We start from the raw sequence: 19,150 nt of genomic DNA on the forward strand, positions 1-19,150 counted from the left end.
TAATTAGTGTTTTGAATAAGTACCATTTTCATGTGGTTGCAAATTCAAAAGTCATAATAAGGGGTCTGGACAAAGTTGGCTCACACCTATAATCTTACTACTTTGGTAGGCCAAGGAGGGAGGCTCTCTGGAGCCCAGGTGTTTTTAGACCAGCCTGGGCAACATAGCAAGACCCCTGTCTGAACAACAACAAAAGTCACAAAAAGGTACACAGTGAAAAATCTCCCTTTCATCTCCAGCCACCCAGTTTTCATCCCTGTGGCAACAAAAATCTTTGTAGCCTTGCTGATATGGTTTGGCTGTGTCCCCACCCAAATCTCATCTTGAATTGTAGTTCCTATAATCCCCACGTTTGTGGGAGGGACCTGGGAGGATGAGATTGAATCATGGGGGCGATTATGCCCATGCTGCAGTTCTCATGATAGTGAGTTCTCACAAAATATGAAGGTTTTATAAGGGGCATTTCCCGCTTTTGCTCAGCACTACTCCTTGCTGCCACTATGTGAAGAAGGACTTGTTTGCTTCCCCTTCTGCCATGATTGTAAGTTTCCTGAGGCATCCCCAGCCCTGTGGAATTGTGAGTTGTTGAAACCTCTTTCCTTTATAAATTACCCAGTCTTGGGTATGTCTTTATTAGCAGCGCGAGAACAGACCAATACAATAAATGCAGAGAAATTGAGTCAAATGCTTATATAATAAAATTATGTAAAATATAGTATTTTATATAATAAAATACTGCCAAGGAGCCTCCCTCCTTGGCCTGCCAAAGTATAAGATTATAGGTGTGAGCCAACTTTGTCCAGACCCCTTATTGTGACTTGAATTTGCAACTACATGAAAATGGTACTTATTCAAAACACTAATTAAGAGGTATTTTTAATGAAAAATTTCCAGTCTAACTATAAACATTTGCTTAAAGTGTATGAGGAGCCATACTTTCAGTACTATACATCCTGCACTTTTCACTTTGCAGCATATCTTGGATAATGTTCCACAGAGGCCTGGTTATTTTAAAATAACTTTATGGGTTCCACTGTACGGATTTACTATTATTTATTGAACTAGTCCCCTATTCCTACTGATTATTTAAACTGTTTATTTCTAGGACATTTTTTGTTTTGTTTTACTTCTGGTATAATAAACAACACTGCAATGAATAACCTTGTCTCTAAGTGACTTCATATAAAAGCAAGTATATCTACAGGACATATTCCTAGAATTTGCTAGGTCAAAGGGAAACTTTGATGTTATCTCGTTCCCCTAGACAGAAGTCCTAATATACTTACAATTTACAGTCCTAATATACTTACAACATATTAGAATGCTTGTTTCCTCATATCTTTACCATCATAGTGTGTAATCAAACTTTTTCATCTGTGCTATTCTAATAGGTGAAAAATGATAACAGTATAACCCCCAAAAGAGGATTATCTTTTTCTGCACATCCTCAACAGCATTTGTTATTACCTGTCTTTTGGATATAGGCCATTTTAACTGGGGGAGATGATATTTTATTGTAGTTTTGATCTGCATTTCTCTAATGATCAACGATGTTGAGCACCTTGTCTCATTTGCCATATTTATGTCTTCTTTTTTCTGTGTGTTTTACATTTTTTTACAAGTTTTTTTTTTTTTTTTTTCTAAAATAGAGATGGGGTCTCATTATGTTGCCCAGGCTGGTCTTCAATTCCTGGGCTCAAGGGATCCTCCTGCCTCAGCCTCCCAAAGTGCTGGGATTACAGGTGTTGACCCACTGTGCCTCGCCCCTTTGTTTTTCTTATTGAATTTTAGTCTTTTAATTTGTAGGAGCTCTTTTATATTTTACTGAAAATAACTACAAAAATGAATTGCACCAGCTTGGGCAACATGGTGAGACCCTGTCTCTACCAAAAATACAAAAAATTAGCCGGGCATGGTGACACATGCCTATGATTCCAGCTACCTGGGAGGCTGAAGTGCGAGGATCACTTGAGCCCAGGAGGCGGAGGTAGTAGTGACCCAGGATCATGCCACTGCAATCCAGCCTGAGCGAGAGAGTGAGACCCCATCTCAAACAAACAAACAAACAAAAAACCCACAAAAATGAGTTGCAGGTATTTTTTCCAGTTTGTCATTTTCTTTTTGGCTTATCTGGTGATTTTTTTGCCTTTTTTTTTTTTTTTTTTTTTTTTTTTTTTAAAGAGACAGGGTCTCACTGTGTTGCTCAGGCTGGTCTCTAGCTCCTGGCCTCAAGCTATGCTTCTACTTCGGCCACTGGAGTTGTTGGGATTACAGACATGAACCACCATGCCTGGCTCATACATTTATAAAAATTGAATTCATCAGTCTTTTAGATCTTGTGTCATAGTGAAAGTGTCTTTTTTCTGCTCAGGTTATAAATGAATCATTGTATGGTTTTATTGTTTATATTTAAATATTTGACATATCTGGAGTTTGTGCTAGTATAGTGTATAGGGTATGGATCCAACATTTTTTCTAGATGGCCCATTTGTCTGAATGGGAAACTTTTTTTTTTTTTTTTTTTTTTTTTTTTTTGAGATGGAGGCTTGCTCTTGTTGCCCAGGCTAGAGTGCAATGGCGCGATCTCAGCTCACCACAGCCTCCACCTCCCGGGTTCAAGCGATTCTCCTGCCTCAGCCTCCCATGTAGCTAAGGATTACAGGTGTGCGCCACCTTGCCCAGCTAGTTTTGTATTTTTAGTAGAGATGGGGTTTTTCCATGTTGGTCAGGCTGGTCTCAAACTCCGGACCTCAGGTGATCCGCCCGCCTCGGCCTCCCAAAGTGCTGGAATTACGGGTGTGAGCCACCTTGCCCGGTCCTGAATGGGAAACTTTTTACTGCTGTCATTCTTGGACTATCCTCCACATGCACGTGGATCACATTTCTGTTTGCTCAGCCCAGAGATCACAACTCAGATGCCTGTACAGACTAGGCAAGTTACATAAAAGGGTGAAGAGTGCCAGGTGGGAAGTATAGCCAACTGGAAATGGATGGCATACTTTTGTAAAGAGGGCAGCCACTACCCAGTGCCTCCTGATTACTCTCTTGCACGAATGCAGTAGGCCCCAGTGTTGCCAGATCTTTGTCAAGAGAAGCTGAAAATACAGATTTTTATATGAAGCCCCTTGATTTTAAAATGTTAACAATTAAATTTAAATACAGCCTTAGCTAAACAAAATATGTCTTCAGGCCTGACTTGGCCCAGAAAAGCCTTCTGATATTTCTGGCCAAGAATGAGATTTCTAACAACTTTACTCTCCTATGAGTAAAGAGAACATACATGGTCTAGTAGTTTGACAGAATAGTAGTTTATAGCTGGAGTCTGGGAACAGGAGAGAAAACTAAGGACCCTCTATATAAGCCAAAGTCTTTGCTCTCACAGACTGAAACATTAATGGGAGAAATACAAGCATTTCACCATCCCACCTTTTATCCTAAGTACATGTGAATAGATATGGCCATTTATTAGAGGATATTCTTGATTAAGTGGATACTTGGATTAGAAAAATAATCTTATTTTCCAACTCTGCCATTCTGATTTTACCCAAATGAAAAAGTGGTGCATGTTTTGGGGAGAATTGCTCAGCTACTGATGCCGGAACCGAACTGTAGTACTGACTTATTTTTTGTACCCTGTTCATCTTTTCCCTTTCTCACTGCTGGTGGCTAGAGACAGGGAGTAAGATATCTTCTTTACAACCTGTTAAAAGTAATATGCTCAGCCTCTAGTGGGATGAAATTCGTGGTAATGATAAAGTTACCAGAGCCTATGCCTCTTTGAACTGAAAAGCTTGTCAGATCTTTTCTGGGTTGCTAATGAGTGTGTCCCAGAGGCCAATCCAGGTTTTGTAGGACCTGAAGCCTACACAATTTGGAAGACACGATTAAGAAAACAATTCGAAAATATCTTTTGAAAGTTTTGTAAAAACGATATGATTTTGTGAACGCACAAGGGCCCGTGCAAGTGACGGACCTTTCAATTCAAGCTTGATCAACGTCACTGTCATCTGCCCCTTCTGACCCTACCACCAGGCAAGGGCTTTCCACGCCTCATCTCTCGGTTCCCACACCATCACCCTAAGAAACAGTTACTATATCTCCTAACGATATACTATATATAGTATATAATTTGTATAAGCATACAGTACTCATGAAAACAAGCCACATAGAGCACAAATACGTTAAATATCCCGTCCAGCCCGAATGACCCTTTCTCTCCACGTCCCTGTACAGCCTCCCAAGACGGTAGTCCTCGGGCTCGAGGCGCCACAAGAGTGGCACCGAGTTCGGATTGTCTTGAGCAGGTCGAAAGGAGGGGGCATATGGGGAAAAAGCAGTCAAACTGGAGAGTCTGGAGCGGCCCCCGGTACAGTCCCAGGAAAAGAGGACTCCCCGGGGCCCCCAGGCCCCGCACCCCAGCGCCGGGAAGGCGCCTCTGCCTGCTCCGCGGCGCGCATGCTCCGTGTTAGGCCTCTCGGGCTACTCGGGATTATGAGCGCCGGGCCGAGGGGGCGGGCCGAGCCTCGGCTGCTGGGACCCGGGGCTCGGCGGCGACACCGAGGCACTCTGTGCGGCTGCTAAACGGGCGGCAGCGGCGGCCGGCGCTGTGCGCGCCATAGTGAGGCTCGCTCGCCCGACGCGCACTCCGGGTCGGTCCCCAGAGCTTTGTGGAGGTGACTCGAGTGGGCCGGGCCGGGCGGCGCTGTCGGCTGGGAGGGCAGGGAGGAGGCGATGAGGAGACAAGCAGCCGCCGCCGCTGCTCACCGCCCGCCGCGGCCGTAGCGGGAGTCGGGGCGGGGCTGGGCCAGCTGTACCCCTGCCGGGCCGCGAACCCAGACAAAGGAGGAGGAGCCGCCCCAGAAGCGGGCCAGCGCCGCCGGGAAAGGAGGTCACCGCCGGGGGTCGCCCGGACTCGCGGATCGCCGCGCTTCCTCTGCGGGCACTGCAGGAGGCGAGGGCCGCCCCTGCGGAGGAAGTCGACCCCGGGGTCTCCGCCTGCCCGCCGGCGCCGCCTCCCAGCCGCCTCGGCCGTAGCCTCGGTCCGGGCGGGAGGCGGCGGCCGCCGGCGAGGCGAGGCGGCCCGCGCCCTGCCTGTCAGGCCACCGGCCCGGCCCGCGGGCTGCCCCCGATGCGGAGGCGCTGTCGCCGGGGCCATGCAGCAGGCGCCGCAGCCTTACGAGTTCTTCAGTGAGGAGAATAGTCCGAAATGGCGGGGACTGTTGGTCTCGGCCCTGCGGAAGGTCAGTGCTGGGGCCGGGGCGGCCGGCGGGTTGGGGGCCGGGCCCGTGGTCCCCTGGGCTTCTAACGGGGAGCAGCTTGTTCCTCCCACAGGGCTCGAGTCCCGGGGCCGGGCAGTTTCTCGTTGGCTGGCAATGGGGGCTCACAAATGCCTGTTGCATTCTGAAGGACGTTTCTCAAGTTTTTTTGCCTGGTCCCGGAAGGCAGGTTTTGTTATGATCATAAAACTGGATTTCATGTTGCAGTCATTTCGTCAGGCTACTTCCGCCGTTGACCAATTTGTTGTCCTCAGGCTGGAATCGGGCAAGAGAAAGTCCCGCTGGTATTTAGACAGTTTCTAAAACAAAAGCACATTTTCTGGCTGGGTAATTACTTTTAATTAAGTTCTTTGGGAGTGTTTCCCCTAGGCGGTTTGCTTGTCAAGGGTATCCACTTATGAGGCAATGGTTTTTTGTAATATGGATGTTTCACATGTGTGAAATGTCAGTGAGTCATGATATTCTTATTCATTTTACAGTTCTAAAGGTGAATTTAAAGCGCCTTCCCACTTCCTGCAGACGGTGTCTTACCTGTTTACAAGAGATTACCCTTAGAAAATTTGATGTCTTCACGACCAAATTGCGATTTAGGACTTGAAATCATTTTAAGGAACAAAAAGGGGGCAACTCCTGCAAATCAGTCTTTCACGTTTGGGTGCATTGCTAGGGTGCATCTTTCCTGTAGATGGTGGTGGTCTTCTTCTGAATTTAGGTACTAACCATATGATCATTTTTATAATAAATCCTTTTGTAGGATCAAGACATTTAAAGACTGAATAGGTGCGGGATCCGCTATCATGCCTGCTGAGCAGGGGCTTTCTTTGCCATTAATGCAAACTTAGTCCTTTCTGCCTTTTGTGCAAAATAACCAAGAATACATTCTAAAATAATAAAGAAAAAATAAAGATTAATTTAAGAGACTATACTTGGAAAATATATCCTCATACATTAAATTTCTATAAATGAAAGGAAGTAGTGTATTTTAAAGTTAAGGACATTTTCCTCATGCGTTGAGAGTTGCAGATTTTCCATTATTTTCATAATTCTTACAAGGAAGTATTGCTTTCCTCAGGGCAAACACCAAGTCGTATCTTTTTAAAGAACCTGGCAGAGATGACTAGTGGCAGCTAGACAGTTATTCCATTGGTATACTAAGTGCTAAAGTATTAAATTGACCTTACTTCCATGTGCAGCCCAATTCTGTAAGGAAAGGGGAAGAAATGAAAAGTGTGCTGAGTGGTGATAATGAACTCTGGCCTGAATTAAAAGCAAAGGGGGAAATGTGTAGATAGTAATTAGCCCTTTGACCACAGGGAAGTGTGAGTGTAGTTATCAGGTAGGCCTATATTGTTGGCAGTGTGATGCAGGTGTGTACCCGTTTATAGTTTTCTGGTAGCAAATAGTATTTGAGTGTGTGTTGCATAACTTGTTCAATAGGTAACTTTGATTCTAATAATCTTTCATGTCCCGAAACAGATTTATGTTTTCTTTTTCTTTAAATAGAGAAAGGGTTATACTATGTTGCCCAGGCTGGTCTTGAACTTATGGCCTCAAGCAGTCCTCCCACCTCTGCCTTCCAAACTGCTGGGATTGCAGGCCTGAGCCACCTGGCACCAGACCCAGATTTTTTTTTTTTTTTTCAAGTTAGGCTAGAGACAAAGCCAAGATTAGCATCCAATCCTAGTCCATTGCTTTGATGCTATTACTTTGCATTTATACATTGTGCTTGCTTTCCTGGAACTCAGGTGCCTTGTAGATACTATGTCATATTCCACAGTTCTAGTATGTTCTTTATAAAGTAAATACATCTAAGAAAATTTGGTCTTTTGAGGTGAATTCAGAAAACATTTTCTGTTAACTTACTGTTATGATGGAATTGAAGTACATTTGTATGGAAATTTTAAAAAATATTTTTGGAAAAATTTTGTTAAAAGTAATTAAGATTATGTCCACTTTTGTGGTATTTAGGACATTGCAACTTGTAGGTCTATAGTGCCTGCTAAGAGCTGTAGCTCTTAGGGAGCTAAAGGTTCACTCTTTTCTTTGCAGAAAGTTTTAAATTCTGTTATGTATCAGCCACCTTGTCTTTGTAAAACGAGAATTTCTACCATTTTGGGGGAGTCTCTGTCTTCACATTGAGAGTGTCTAGAACTTGGCATCCTTCCTCTAGCTGACCAGATAGTTACAAAGACAACTAGGATTTGATTGGAATATCTCTCTCCTTCAGTTGGTGTTGCCATTGTACATGTGGTGTATTCTAGCTTCATTAATTCACCTAACCATTATTGAACACATTTTAGGTACTTGACATGATGCTGGATCCTAAGAATACAAAGATAAAATAAAGGCCCCTCCAAAGGTGTATACCATCTAAACCAGAAATTCTAAAATTTAAGGTTTTGGTTTATGTAAATGAGATAGCGATTCTGAGCTCAGAGTTCAGTAAGGGATATTTGTGTGTCTATGAAAGGAGCAGTGTACTTGACTGTGTCAGTTTAGTCAACTTGGACATCTTGGTAGAACGTCTAAAACTGTTAGAATGTAATTTTCAGAAAGGTAAAGTCATGACTTCCAGGCAAATGTAAATGAGCATGTATCAATGATTTTGATTCAGCCCATTACTTAATGAGGGAACTAGTAAGATGTTAAAGTCATTTAATATGAAAATTTGAGGAGGTAGGTATTTATAGGCAATTTAATAAGGGAATATTAAGACTGTTGGGTTACATACAGAATTAGTTAATATCCTACAAGAAACATAAAAGAAGAGGCTTTGGGTTATCTTTTCCTCTGGCTAAACATTACTTGCATCTCAGCCGGCGTGGTGGCTCACGCCTGTAATCCCAGCACTCTGAGAGGCCGAGGCTGGTGGATCACCTGAGGTTAGGAGTTCGTGACCAGCCTGGCCAACATGGTGAAACCCTGTATCTACTAAAAGAATACCAAAAATTAGCCAGGCGTGGTGGTGTGTGCCTGTAATCCCAGCTACTCGGGAGGCTGAGGCAGGAGAATCACTTGAACCTGCTAGGTGGAGGTTGCAGTGAGCCGAGTTTGCACCACTGCACTCTAGCCTGGGCAACAGAGCGAGACTCCATCTCAAAAAAAAAAAAAAAAAAATTACTTGCATCTCTATGTGCCAAAAATCTGTAACCTAATCTTATAGATGTGTAAAATAGCTCAATCAATAGAAATTAATAAAAGATTCAAGCATAGCACTGTACTGAAACACACCCAGTATTCTCTTTTGCTTATTTTCCAGTTTTGGCTAATTTTTATGAAAACTGGATATCTATATCTATATCCATGTATATATCCATATATATATCCGTATATATGTATTTGACAAAGTCACCATTGTCAACATTGAAAATGCAAGGGATTTTTAAAAAATCAACCTCAAGTATTCATTGCATTACAGGGAAACACAGAGATGGCCTGAGTGCAGTGGCTCATGCTTGTAATCCTAGCACTTTGGGAGGTCAAGGTGGTGGATCACCTGAGGTCAGGAGTTCGAGACCAGCCCGGTCAACATGGCGAAAGCCCGTCTCTACTAAAAATACAAAAATTAGCCAAGTATGGTGGTGCATGCCTGTGATCCCAGCTATTCGGGAGGCTGAGGCAGGAGAATCACTTAAACCTAGGAGGCAGAGGTTACAGTGGGCCGAGATCACACCACTGCACTCCAGCCTGGGCGACAGAGCGAGGCTCTGTCTCAATAAAAGAAAGAAAGAAAGAAAAACACAGAGATAAACAAATAGATTTATGGAAAAATAATTTTGGAAATAGAAATGTAGTGTTCTTTAGCTTTTTGCTTGTTCTTTAACTTTTAAAACAGAACCTCACCTAGAGCATTTAAAAACATAGAGGGCTGCAAAGCAGAGTGAAATGACACTACTAATGGATAATGCATGGATTGTTAACATTACTGCTAAATTATGTATCTTCCATAAGAGAGCCAAGAACATAATTGCCTTCACCTCTACTCCCCAAGATCATTGAAGCTATCGTGTTACTTGGGGAAAAAAGAGCATGGTATATATTTGTAAATGCAGTTTATTACCTGTGTCTTTGAAATGCCCTGGTACTATATGCATGTGTTATTTGATTGTATGTTGAGATAAATCAGCATTCTTCATATGGGAAATATACCTCAAAATCATTTTGTCAGATTTTACAGTCCCTGATATTTCTTTTGTAGATGTCTTTTCAGTAAGGTGTTTTTCACCAGGCTAGCCATAGAAAAAAATATGGCTGTTTTCTTGCCAGCTGTAGTTATAAATGTCAGAGAAAGGTAGAAAGAATTGGTTGAATTACTTTGTTCCTGAGTCCAATTAGATTCAGGTTAAATATCGACCTCCCCACCCTGTGACAATTTGCTCTTAGATATCTAAAAGGCAAGAGGTGTGAGAGAATGTCTGGGTTCATTAATAGCAGTCTAGGGCAAGGAAAAAGAATGGTAAGGGCTTTGATTTAAAAATGGTTTTGTGAAATTCTACTGAGATCCTAGTATTTCTGCGTTTGTACAAATGTCTCTTGGAAGTTTGTTTTAGAAGATAGCACTGGATCTTTCCTGAGGCCCACAAGGCAAGTACAGGGTGATCTGAGAAAATATAACTGGTGTCATTGATATATGAGAGTCAAAGAAGACTTTAAGAAAGCAAGATTTGTGCTTCTTTCTGGATGATATATTCAAATATATTGATATTACTGTCCCCAGGCTGGTCTTGAACTCCTGGGCTCAAGCGATCCTCCCACCTTGGCCTCCAAAAATGCTGGGATTACAGGTGTGAGCTACCTCGCCTGGCTGCAGACACTGTTCTGCAGTGTCTGATACGGAAGATTTAGCAGAGCCCCTGCTGTCATAAAGCTTGTGTTCTAAATGGCTGTGGCAGAGAGACAGACACTAAGGAAGTCAACAGTTATCTGAAAGATCAGTAGAATTCACAAAAAAAAAGGGGGCAGGGGGAAAGGATTTGAGGCTGAGGGGAAAGTAAGAACATGATTTGTTTGTTTTGAATAGGTCTCAGATTCTGAATTTAATGACTTATTTTAAAAAACAAGAAGAATAAGTAGATGTATGGTAGACTGTAGGTACACTGAGTTAAGGTCTTCACCTGAGAATAGGAAGTCCTGTTGGGTTCGCATTTACATGGCAAAGTAATTAGATTAACTCGATCAGAATTGCGTTTTGAAAAGATTACTTCAAGTCAAAGCCAAAAACTAATAAGAGATCCTGTGATTTTTGTGACATGAGGCCTGTTGTGGAATTCCTAAAGCCGCTGAATATAACAGTAGAACTCGAGGGAGTCATTTGGAATTATTCCAAACTAATAATGACCCAAACTGACCCGAAGAGTTCAGCCAGAACTAGATGAGCAGTAGGAATGTACTTTAACTTGCTGTACTTGGCTCCCTGTCAGCCGTGATTAAGTAGCCTTCTATTTTCGGTTTAATTTTGGTATGGTATATTTGGAGCAATAATATTCCATTAAAGTGTTTTATGCTGAGTATTCAAAGTATTACCTGTGTTACTACTTGACATAAATCAAGTATATGTCTTTTATATTAACCATGGACTCTCTTTCAAGGGAACAGTAGTTTGATTATATCCTGCATATTTGAATCAAAAGGAATTTTAATGTAACTAGTGGATTTAGCATTATCTCATGTTAACAATTAACAATCAAAAATTCTTTTCTTCCATGGGCCAGGTGCAGTAGCTCATGCCTGTAATCCTAGTACTTTGGGAGGCTGAGATGGGAGGATTGCTTGAGGCCAGGAGTTCAAGACCAACCTGGCCAATATAGTGAGACCCCCATGTCCATAAAAACATTATTTTCTTCTTTTACATAAAAATTATGCTAGTACAAAGTTTTTTCAAATGGATAAAATATTACACACTTCACATTTTAACATGTAGAAGTGAAGCAACAAGATGAAAATAATATCAAGATCTAGATATAAGGACTAGTATTAGCTCTTCTAAGTAAAGTTTTCTGTAGTCCAATTTTCTTCTTCATTAGGTCATTTTGTAAACTCAAACACTATTTCTCTCTTTCTTTCTCTTTTTTTTTTTTTTTTTGGACAGGGTTTTGCTCTGCTACCCAAGCTGGAGTACAGTGGCATGATCATAGTTCTCTGTAGCCTCCAACTCCTAGGCTCAAACGATCCTCCCACTACAGCCTCCTGAGTAGCTGGGACTACAGGCATGTGCCACTACACCCAGCTAATTTTCTTATTTTTCTGTGGAGACAAGGTCTTGCTATGTCCCCCGGCTGGTCTCAAATTCTTGGACTCAGGTGATCCTCCAGCCTTGGCCTCCCAAAGTTCTGGGATTACAGGAGTGAGCCACCTGCCTGCCAAACACTACTTCTTACATGCAAAGTATATTATAGTTCTTTCGTAATTGACCTATTAGCAGCATTTTACAGTTGATCTCTTTCTCCTTTTGAAATCCTTTCTTCATTTGACTCCAGAAGAACATCAAGCTTTCAGGGGTTTTTTTTCCCTGAATATTCCTTCTAGTTCCCCTTTCCTTGATTCTTCCTCATCTTCCTGACCAAATCCTTCTGACCTCCCCCAGACCACACACATATATATATGTGTGTGTGTGTGTGTGTGTATATATATATATATATTTTTTTTTTTTTTTTTTTTTTTTTCTTTTCGAGACAGAGTCTTGCTCTGTCACCCAGGCTGGAGTGCAGTGGTGCGATCTTGGCTCACTGCAACCTCTGCCTCCCAGGTTCAAGCACTTCTCCTGCCTCAGCCTCCCAAGTAGCTGGGATTACAGGTACGCACCACCATGTCATTAATTTTATTTTTGTATTTTTAGTAGAAACGGGGTTTCACCATATTGGCCAGGCTGGCCTCGAACTCCTGATCTCGTGATCTGCCCGCCTCGGCCTCCCAAGTGTTGGGATTACAGGCTGAGCCACTGCGCCTGGCCATTTTTCAGACTTCTATTTCTATTTACACATACTGCCTTGGAGATGTCATCCTACCTCATTGCTTTACATATAATCTATATCTGATAATTACCAAATTTACATTTCTGGCTCAGACCTCTTTCTTTTTTTTTTTCTTTTTTTTTTTTTTTGAGACGGAGTCTCGCTCTGTCGCCCAGGCTGGAGTGCAGTGGCGCGATCTCGGCTCACTGCAAGCTCCGCTTCCTGGGTTCACGCCATTCTCCTGCCTCAGCCTCCCGAGTAGCTGGGACTACAGGCGCCCGCCACCTCGCCCGGCTAGATTTTTGTATTTTTAGTAGAGATGGGGTTTCACCGTGTTAGCCAGAATGGTCTCGATCTCCTGACCTCGTGATCTGCCCGCCTCCGCCTCCCAAAGTGCTGGGATTACAGGCATGAGCCACCGCACCCGGCCAGACCTCTTTCTTAAACATGGATGCTCAACTCTTTTTTTGAGACAAGGTTGCACTCTTATCACCTAGGATGGAGTGTAGTGGCAAGATCACAGCTCACTACAGCCTTAACCTCCTGGACTCAAGTGGTCCTCCCACCTCATCCACCGCCACCCCTATATAGCCGGACTACAGGTGTGTGCCACCACACCCCAGCTAATTTTTTTTTCTTTTTCTTTTTTTTTTTTTTTAGATGGAGTCTCGCTTTTTCGCCAGACTGTAGTGCAGTGGTGCAATCTCGGCTCACTGCAACCTCCACCTCTCAGGTTCAAGCGATTCTCCTGCCTCCCAAGTAGCTGGTACTATAGGCATGCGCCACCACGCTCAACTAATTTCTTTGTATTTTAAGTAGAGACCGGGTTTCACCAATTGGCCAGGAAGGTCTCAATCTCTTGACCTTGTCATCTGCCTGCCTTGGCCTCCTAAAGTACTGGAATTACAGGGGTGAGCCACTGCACCCAGGCCCAATTTTTAAAAAACTTTGCACAGCCGGGCGCGGTGGCTCAAGCCTGTAATCCCAGCACTTTGGGAGGCCGAGACGGGCGGATCACGAGGTCGGGAGATCGAGACCATCCTGGCTAACACGGTGAAACCCCGTCTCTACTAAAAATACAAAAACACTAGCCGAGCGAGGTGGCGGGCGCCTGTAGTCCCAGCTGCTCGGGAGGCTGAGGCAGGAGAATGGCATAAACCTGGGAGACGGAGCTTGCAGTGAGCTGAGATCCGGCCACTGTACTCCAGCCTGGGTGACAGAGTGAGACTCCGTCTCAAAAAAAAAAAAAAAAAAAAAAAAAACAAACAAAAAAAAAAACTTTGCACAAACTGGTCTCCAACTCTTGGGCCCAAGCATTCCTACTTCCTCAGCCTCCAAAGTGTTTGAGTTACAGGCATGAACCACCACGCCCTGCCAACTTTTTACTTGATATTTCCACATAGGCATCTCAGCCAACACTGAATCCTTTTCTTCCCCCGCAAACTTGTTCCTTTTGTAGTGGTTCACATATCAATAAACGGCTACTCCATCCTTCTGGTTGCTCAAACTAAAAATCTTAAGTTATTCTTGAATATTGTCTTTTTTTATACCACACATCTAATTTGTCAGCACATCCTTTTAGCTCTACTTCAAACTATAACTATAGTTACCGTTTTGACTTTTACCACCTGGAACCAAGTCATCATCACCCATCTCCTGGAATATTGAAATATCTTTTCAACTGGTCTCTGCTCATCTACTCTTGCCCTATTTAGTTTTTGGGTTTTTTTTCCCCCAAACACAATAGAGATAAGTGAGATCATTTCACTCCTTTGTTCAAAACCCTTTCAGTGCTTCTTAGAATAAAAGTTAGTCTTCCCAAAGGTTTACTAGGTCCTCTGCATTCTGGGACTGCCCCACCTCCTGCTTTTACCTCTCTGACCTCTTTAATATTGTCCCTTGTTTGTTCTGCTTCTGCACCATACTAGCTTTCTTGTTTCTATAACATAGACATGTTTTAGTCTTAGGACTTTTGTACTTGCTGAATTTTCTACCTGAAACACTCTTCCCTTAGATAATCACCTGGCTGGCCCTTTTACCTCCTTTAGGTCTTTATAGTCAAGCATCATTTTCTTGGAGAGATTTTCTCTTACAGCCGATCTAAAACTGCTACATCCTCCTGCTTCCCAGACAGTCCCACATCAATGTTCACAGTGTTTTCTCTCATAAACCTGTATCTCCAATATAAATGGTATATCCAGTTCTCAATCCAGAAACCTAGTCATCATTCTTCCCCTCTTTCTAACATCTATTCATCACTGAATCTACTTGATTCTTTCTCCTAAATTAGGAGTTTTCTAACTTTTTTTGCTGTGTATCCCAAAAGAATTTTGAAAAACTTGCACATTTTTATGCTGACATCTGGAAATTTCCATTTTACATTTAAATAGTTGCAGTAGATGTAATTTTATATGTGTTGTAAATACTCATGTTTTAAGGAAAAACAGTTCCATCAGTCTTTTAAATGTGCTGAATGGAATTTAAATACGAAAATAATTTGATATCCACCATCATCTTTTAAAAATACACATGAAAAGTGTGTCTTTAAAAGTTGGAAATTTTACACTGTCCTTTTTTCTCTGTGAACTTTTTTCATTATATTTCCCCTACATAATTCTAATATAATATTTTTAGACTTGAGTCTTTAATCCCTCTTTTTAATTTATACTTCTTTACAACCACAAAAAAGTCTACATACTGAGTTTAGAAAGATTTTCCCTACGACCGTAAAGCTTTAAAACCTGTCTTTTGAACTGAATTATTATTATTATTATTAAAGTCTCATTCTGTCACTCACCCAGGCTGGAGTACAGTGGCATGATCATGGCTCACTGCAGCTTCAACCTTCCAGGCTCAAGCGATCCTCCCATTTCAGCCTCCTGAATAGCTAGGACTGCAGGCACATGCCACCACACTTGGCTAATTTTTAAAAAATCTTAGAGATGCTTTCTTTTTATTTTCATGGGCCTGTCCCCTCAGGAAGATGTGTTTTTCGACAGTAGGCTAGAGGATGGAAGAGGCAAGATACTTAAATGAAAATATTTGTAATTGTCTCTTTGTTTAGTGTCCTAGGATTTATGTATTGCACTTCAGAGCAACATGTGTATACTGTAGAGAATTTCAAGATAAGTGAGAGATCCGCCTTTCTTAGTAAAATGGAAGGGCAGCTGTGAAAGGAGAGGTGTAAAAGGAGACCCTGCTTTACTCACTGTGTGCAGACACCTTGTCCGACAGATCTTCTTTAGGAAAGAGTACATATGGCTGTTTAGAAAGTATCCTGACAGACGTGGGTGTTTGGCCCCGGGACTGATTAAACATAAGTGAATGAAACAAATTTAATAGTGATCTTTTCCCAGTTCACAGGGGGAAAAAGCTATTTTTTTTTCAATTTTATTTTTCTTCTATAAATTAGAAAAAACAATCTTTGTTGTCTGCTGCAGTTTACTTGCTAGTGAGTAGTGAAAGATTGTAAAATAAGTGAACGAGTGATAATGGAGGTTTTAAAGGGAAAATGGCTTTTAATACTTTTTGGTTTTTGTCTTACAAACATGTTCCTGTAGTTTGATTTTAAGTTTTAAAGTCATTACTAGCATTGTCCCTGCTGTGATAGAATATATGTCTTAATATTTCATGTTCTGCAAAGAACACTGATTTCCAAATGATCTGCCACTGGAACAAGTTGGGAACCATTTGTCTAGCCTGTACTATCCTGGGTTTACAGGCAAATGGCCTGCCTTTATGGGAAGGTGCTTCTAGGTCATGTGCCATTCACAGAAAACTTTGATGACAAAAAGTTTTGCTTCAGCTAATCTTTTTTACATATTTGATTATATTTTGGTAAGCTCTCACCTAATATTAAGTAGAAATAGCTCCTTGGCCTGTACTTATTTGCATTTTAAATAAACTTACATTGTGAAAGCCTGCTGAAAGTACCTAATTAAGAGCATGGACTCTGAGAAGTATTAGTAGACAGTGGGAGGAGTAGAGAAACATAAGAGAGGGAATTCCCTCATTTATAAAGTTGTATGAGAACCAGGTCTCCAGATACATATCCAGTGAAACGAAAACAAATTTTATGGAGTTTAAAAGCTTTTTCAGTATCCAGATAATTTCAGTGAGGCCAAGAGATCTGTTTGCTGCTGTGAATCTGTTTAACAAGTATTTACCGAGTGCTTTCTTTATGCAGGGTCTGTTTTGTTTTTTTTTTTTTTTTGAGACGGAGTCTCTCTCTGTCGCCCAGGCTGGAAGTGCAGTGATGCAGTCTCAGCTCACTGCAAGCTCCACCTCCCGGGTTCACGCCATTCTCCTGCCTCAGCCTTCCTAGTAGCTGAGACTACAGGCCACCACGCCTAGCTAATTTTTTGTGTGTGTTTTTAGTAGAGACGGGGTTTCATGTTAGCCAGGATGGTCTCAGTCTCCTGACCTCGTGATCCGCCCGCCTCAGCCTCCCAAAGTGCTGGGATTACAGGCGTGAGCCACTGCGCCTGACCCAATGCAGGGTCTGTTCTTTTAATGACATACTAGATTACCTGTATGCTAAGAATACAGGTGTAGGGAAATAGGAGGAGACCAAAAACAAGAAATGGGAGCTGATGTGGTAGTGCCCACCTGTAGTCCCAGCCACAAGGGAGGCTGAGGTGGAAGGATCCCTTGAGCCCAGGAGTTTGAGACACCACTGCACTCCAGCCTGGGTGACAGAGCAAGATTCTGTCTCCACACCTCTCCCCTGCCCCCCAAAAAACAAAGAAGAAGTGATTCCTGATCTTAATGAGTTTAGAGTATACAACTGTGGTTTCAATTCTTGCTTATACACTTTGATTAGAAAAATGTTGCCTTAGAATATTACATTTTAGAATTATTTTTAAAAACTTTATTGGGATATAATTGATATAAAGTATTTACAGTGCATACAATTACAATGTACAATTTGATGTTTTCAACAATGTGATAAGTTGTATATACACAGTAAAACCATCCCAATAAAGCTAGTAGACATACCCTTCAGCCCCATAAATTTCCCCTTGACTGTAAACTCCCTCCTATTTCTCCCCACTCTCAGGAGACATCCCAAGCCATCACTAATCTGTTTGCTTTCATTATCGATTGCATTTTCTAGAGTTTTATATTAATACTAATAGAATCATACTGTAAATACTCTTTTTTTTCAATCTGGCTTCTTTCAGCATGATTATTTTGAGATTCATTTATGTTGCATGTATCAGTAGTTCATTCCTTTTTATTGCCTAGTAGTGTATTCCATTGTGTAGATATACTGTGGCTTGTTTATCCATTCACTTATTTATGTACATTTAGTTTTTCAGATCTTGGCTATTCAAATAAAACTAGTCTTGGCCTCCCAAAGTGCTGGGATTATAGGCGTGAACCACCACGCCTGGCTGCTTAACTTTTTAAGAAACTATCAAACTGTTTTCTAAAGTGGTTGTAGTTTTACGTTCCCACCAGCAATATAAGAGATCCTGCTCCTCCTGCCAACACTTGGTAATTTAATTTTAGCCATTCTAATAGCAGTGTAATGGTATTTTGTGGTTTTAGTTTGCATTTCCCCAGTGATTAATGATGTTGAACATCTTTCATGTTTTTATTTACCTTCCATATATCTTCTTTGGTGAAGTGTTTGTTCAGATCTTTCGCCCATTTTTGTTGAGTTGTTTTGTTTTTTGTTTTTTTTTTTTGGCGGGGGGTGGAGTCTTGCTCTGTCACCCAGGCTGGAGAGCAGTGGCACAGTCTCAGCTCACTGCAACCTCCGCCTTCTGAGTTCAAGTGATTCTTTCCCCTCAGCCTCCCAAGTAGCTGGGATTACAGGCACTCACCACCATGCCCTGCTAATTTTTGTATTTTTAGTAGAGACAGGGTTTTGCTGTGTTGCCCAGGTTGGTCTCAAACTCTTGGCCTCAAGGAATCCACCCACCTTGGCCTCCCAAAGTGCTGGAATTACGGGCATAAACCATCTCACTCGGCCCCCTATTTTTTTTTTCTTTTTATGGAGGTTTCATTATATACCATTCTCTTAATACTATCTTTTTATCTTTTTCTTTCTTTCTTTCTTTTTTCTTTTTAAGAGGTAGGGTCTTGCTATGTTGCCTAGGCTGGTCTTAAGCTCCTGGCCTCAAGTGATCTTCCTGCCTCAGCCTTCCAAAGTACTGGGACTATAGGCATAAGCCACTGCACCTGGTTTATACTATCTTTTGGAGAACAAAAGTTTTAAATTTTTATCAGTTTGTTTTTTTAGGGACTGTGCCATTAGTGTCATATTTAGGAAATCTTTGCCTAACCCAGGGTTACAAAAATTTTCCCTTCTAGAAATTTTTTATTTATTTATTTTAATTTTCAGAAATTGAGATAAGGTCTCACTGTGTTGCCCAGGCTGGTCTCGAACTCTTGGCCTAAAGTGATCCTTCAGCCTCGGCCTCCCAAAGTTTTGCGATTATAGGTGTGATCCACCATACCTGGCCTGTTCTAGAAATTTTGTGGTTAAATTTTATTTTTATATCTATGACCTATTTGAATCACTTTTTCTTTCTTTTTTTTTTTTTTTTAAAATATCTCACCCTGTCTTATGGTGCTGGTCGAATCATTTTATATATGGTGTGATAATTCTGCATATGGTATGTTTGTTTTTTTGCATGTGGATTATCTGTTTTTTCTGTGACCATTTATTGAAAAGGCTATTCTTTTTCCTTTGCTAAAGGTCTTCATGCTTTTATTTAAAAAATCAGTTGCCCACATATGTGTGGTTTTATTTCTGGATTCTCTATTCTGTTCTATTGATCATTTCACTTATCTTTATGTCAGTGCCATACTGTTTTGGTTACCATAGCTTTATAGAAACCTTTGAAATCAGGTAGTGTTAGCCCTTCAACTTTATTCTTCTTTAGAGTTGTTTTAGTTATTCTAGGACCTTTG

At 41.6% G+C, this 19,150-nt stretch overlaps 1 protein-coding gene across 1 annotated transcript in view; it reads left to right on the plus strand.

The window, feature by feature from the left end:
• Positions 1-4,857: 4,857 nt before the first annotated feature.
• SOS2 (SOS Ras/Rho guanine nucleotide exchange factor 2) overlaps positions 4,858-19,150 on the plus strand; it is a 114,254-nt gene continuing 99,961 nt past the window's right edge. The window contains exon 1 of the mRNA XM_050796868.1: positions 4,858-5,240. Coding sequence (XP_050652825.1) covers positions 5,154-5,240 — 87 coding nt within the window. The 5' untranslated portion in view covers positions 4,858-5,153. The remainder of the gene's footprint in view (positions 5,241-19,150) is intronic.

The sequence above is a fragment of the Macaca thibetana genome, chromosome 7 (genome assembly GCF_024542745.1).
Source record: "Macaca thibetana thibetana isolate TM-01 chromosome 7, ASM2454274v1, whole genome shotgun sequence".
Taxonomy (NCBI): Eukaryota; Metazoa; Chordata; class Mammalia; order Primates; family Cercopithecidae; genus Macaca; species Macaca thibetana.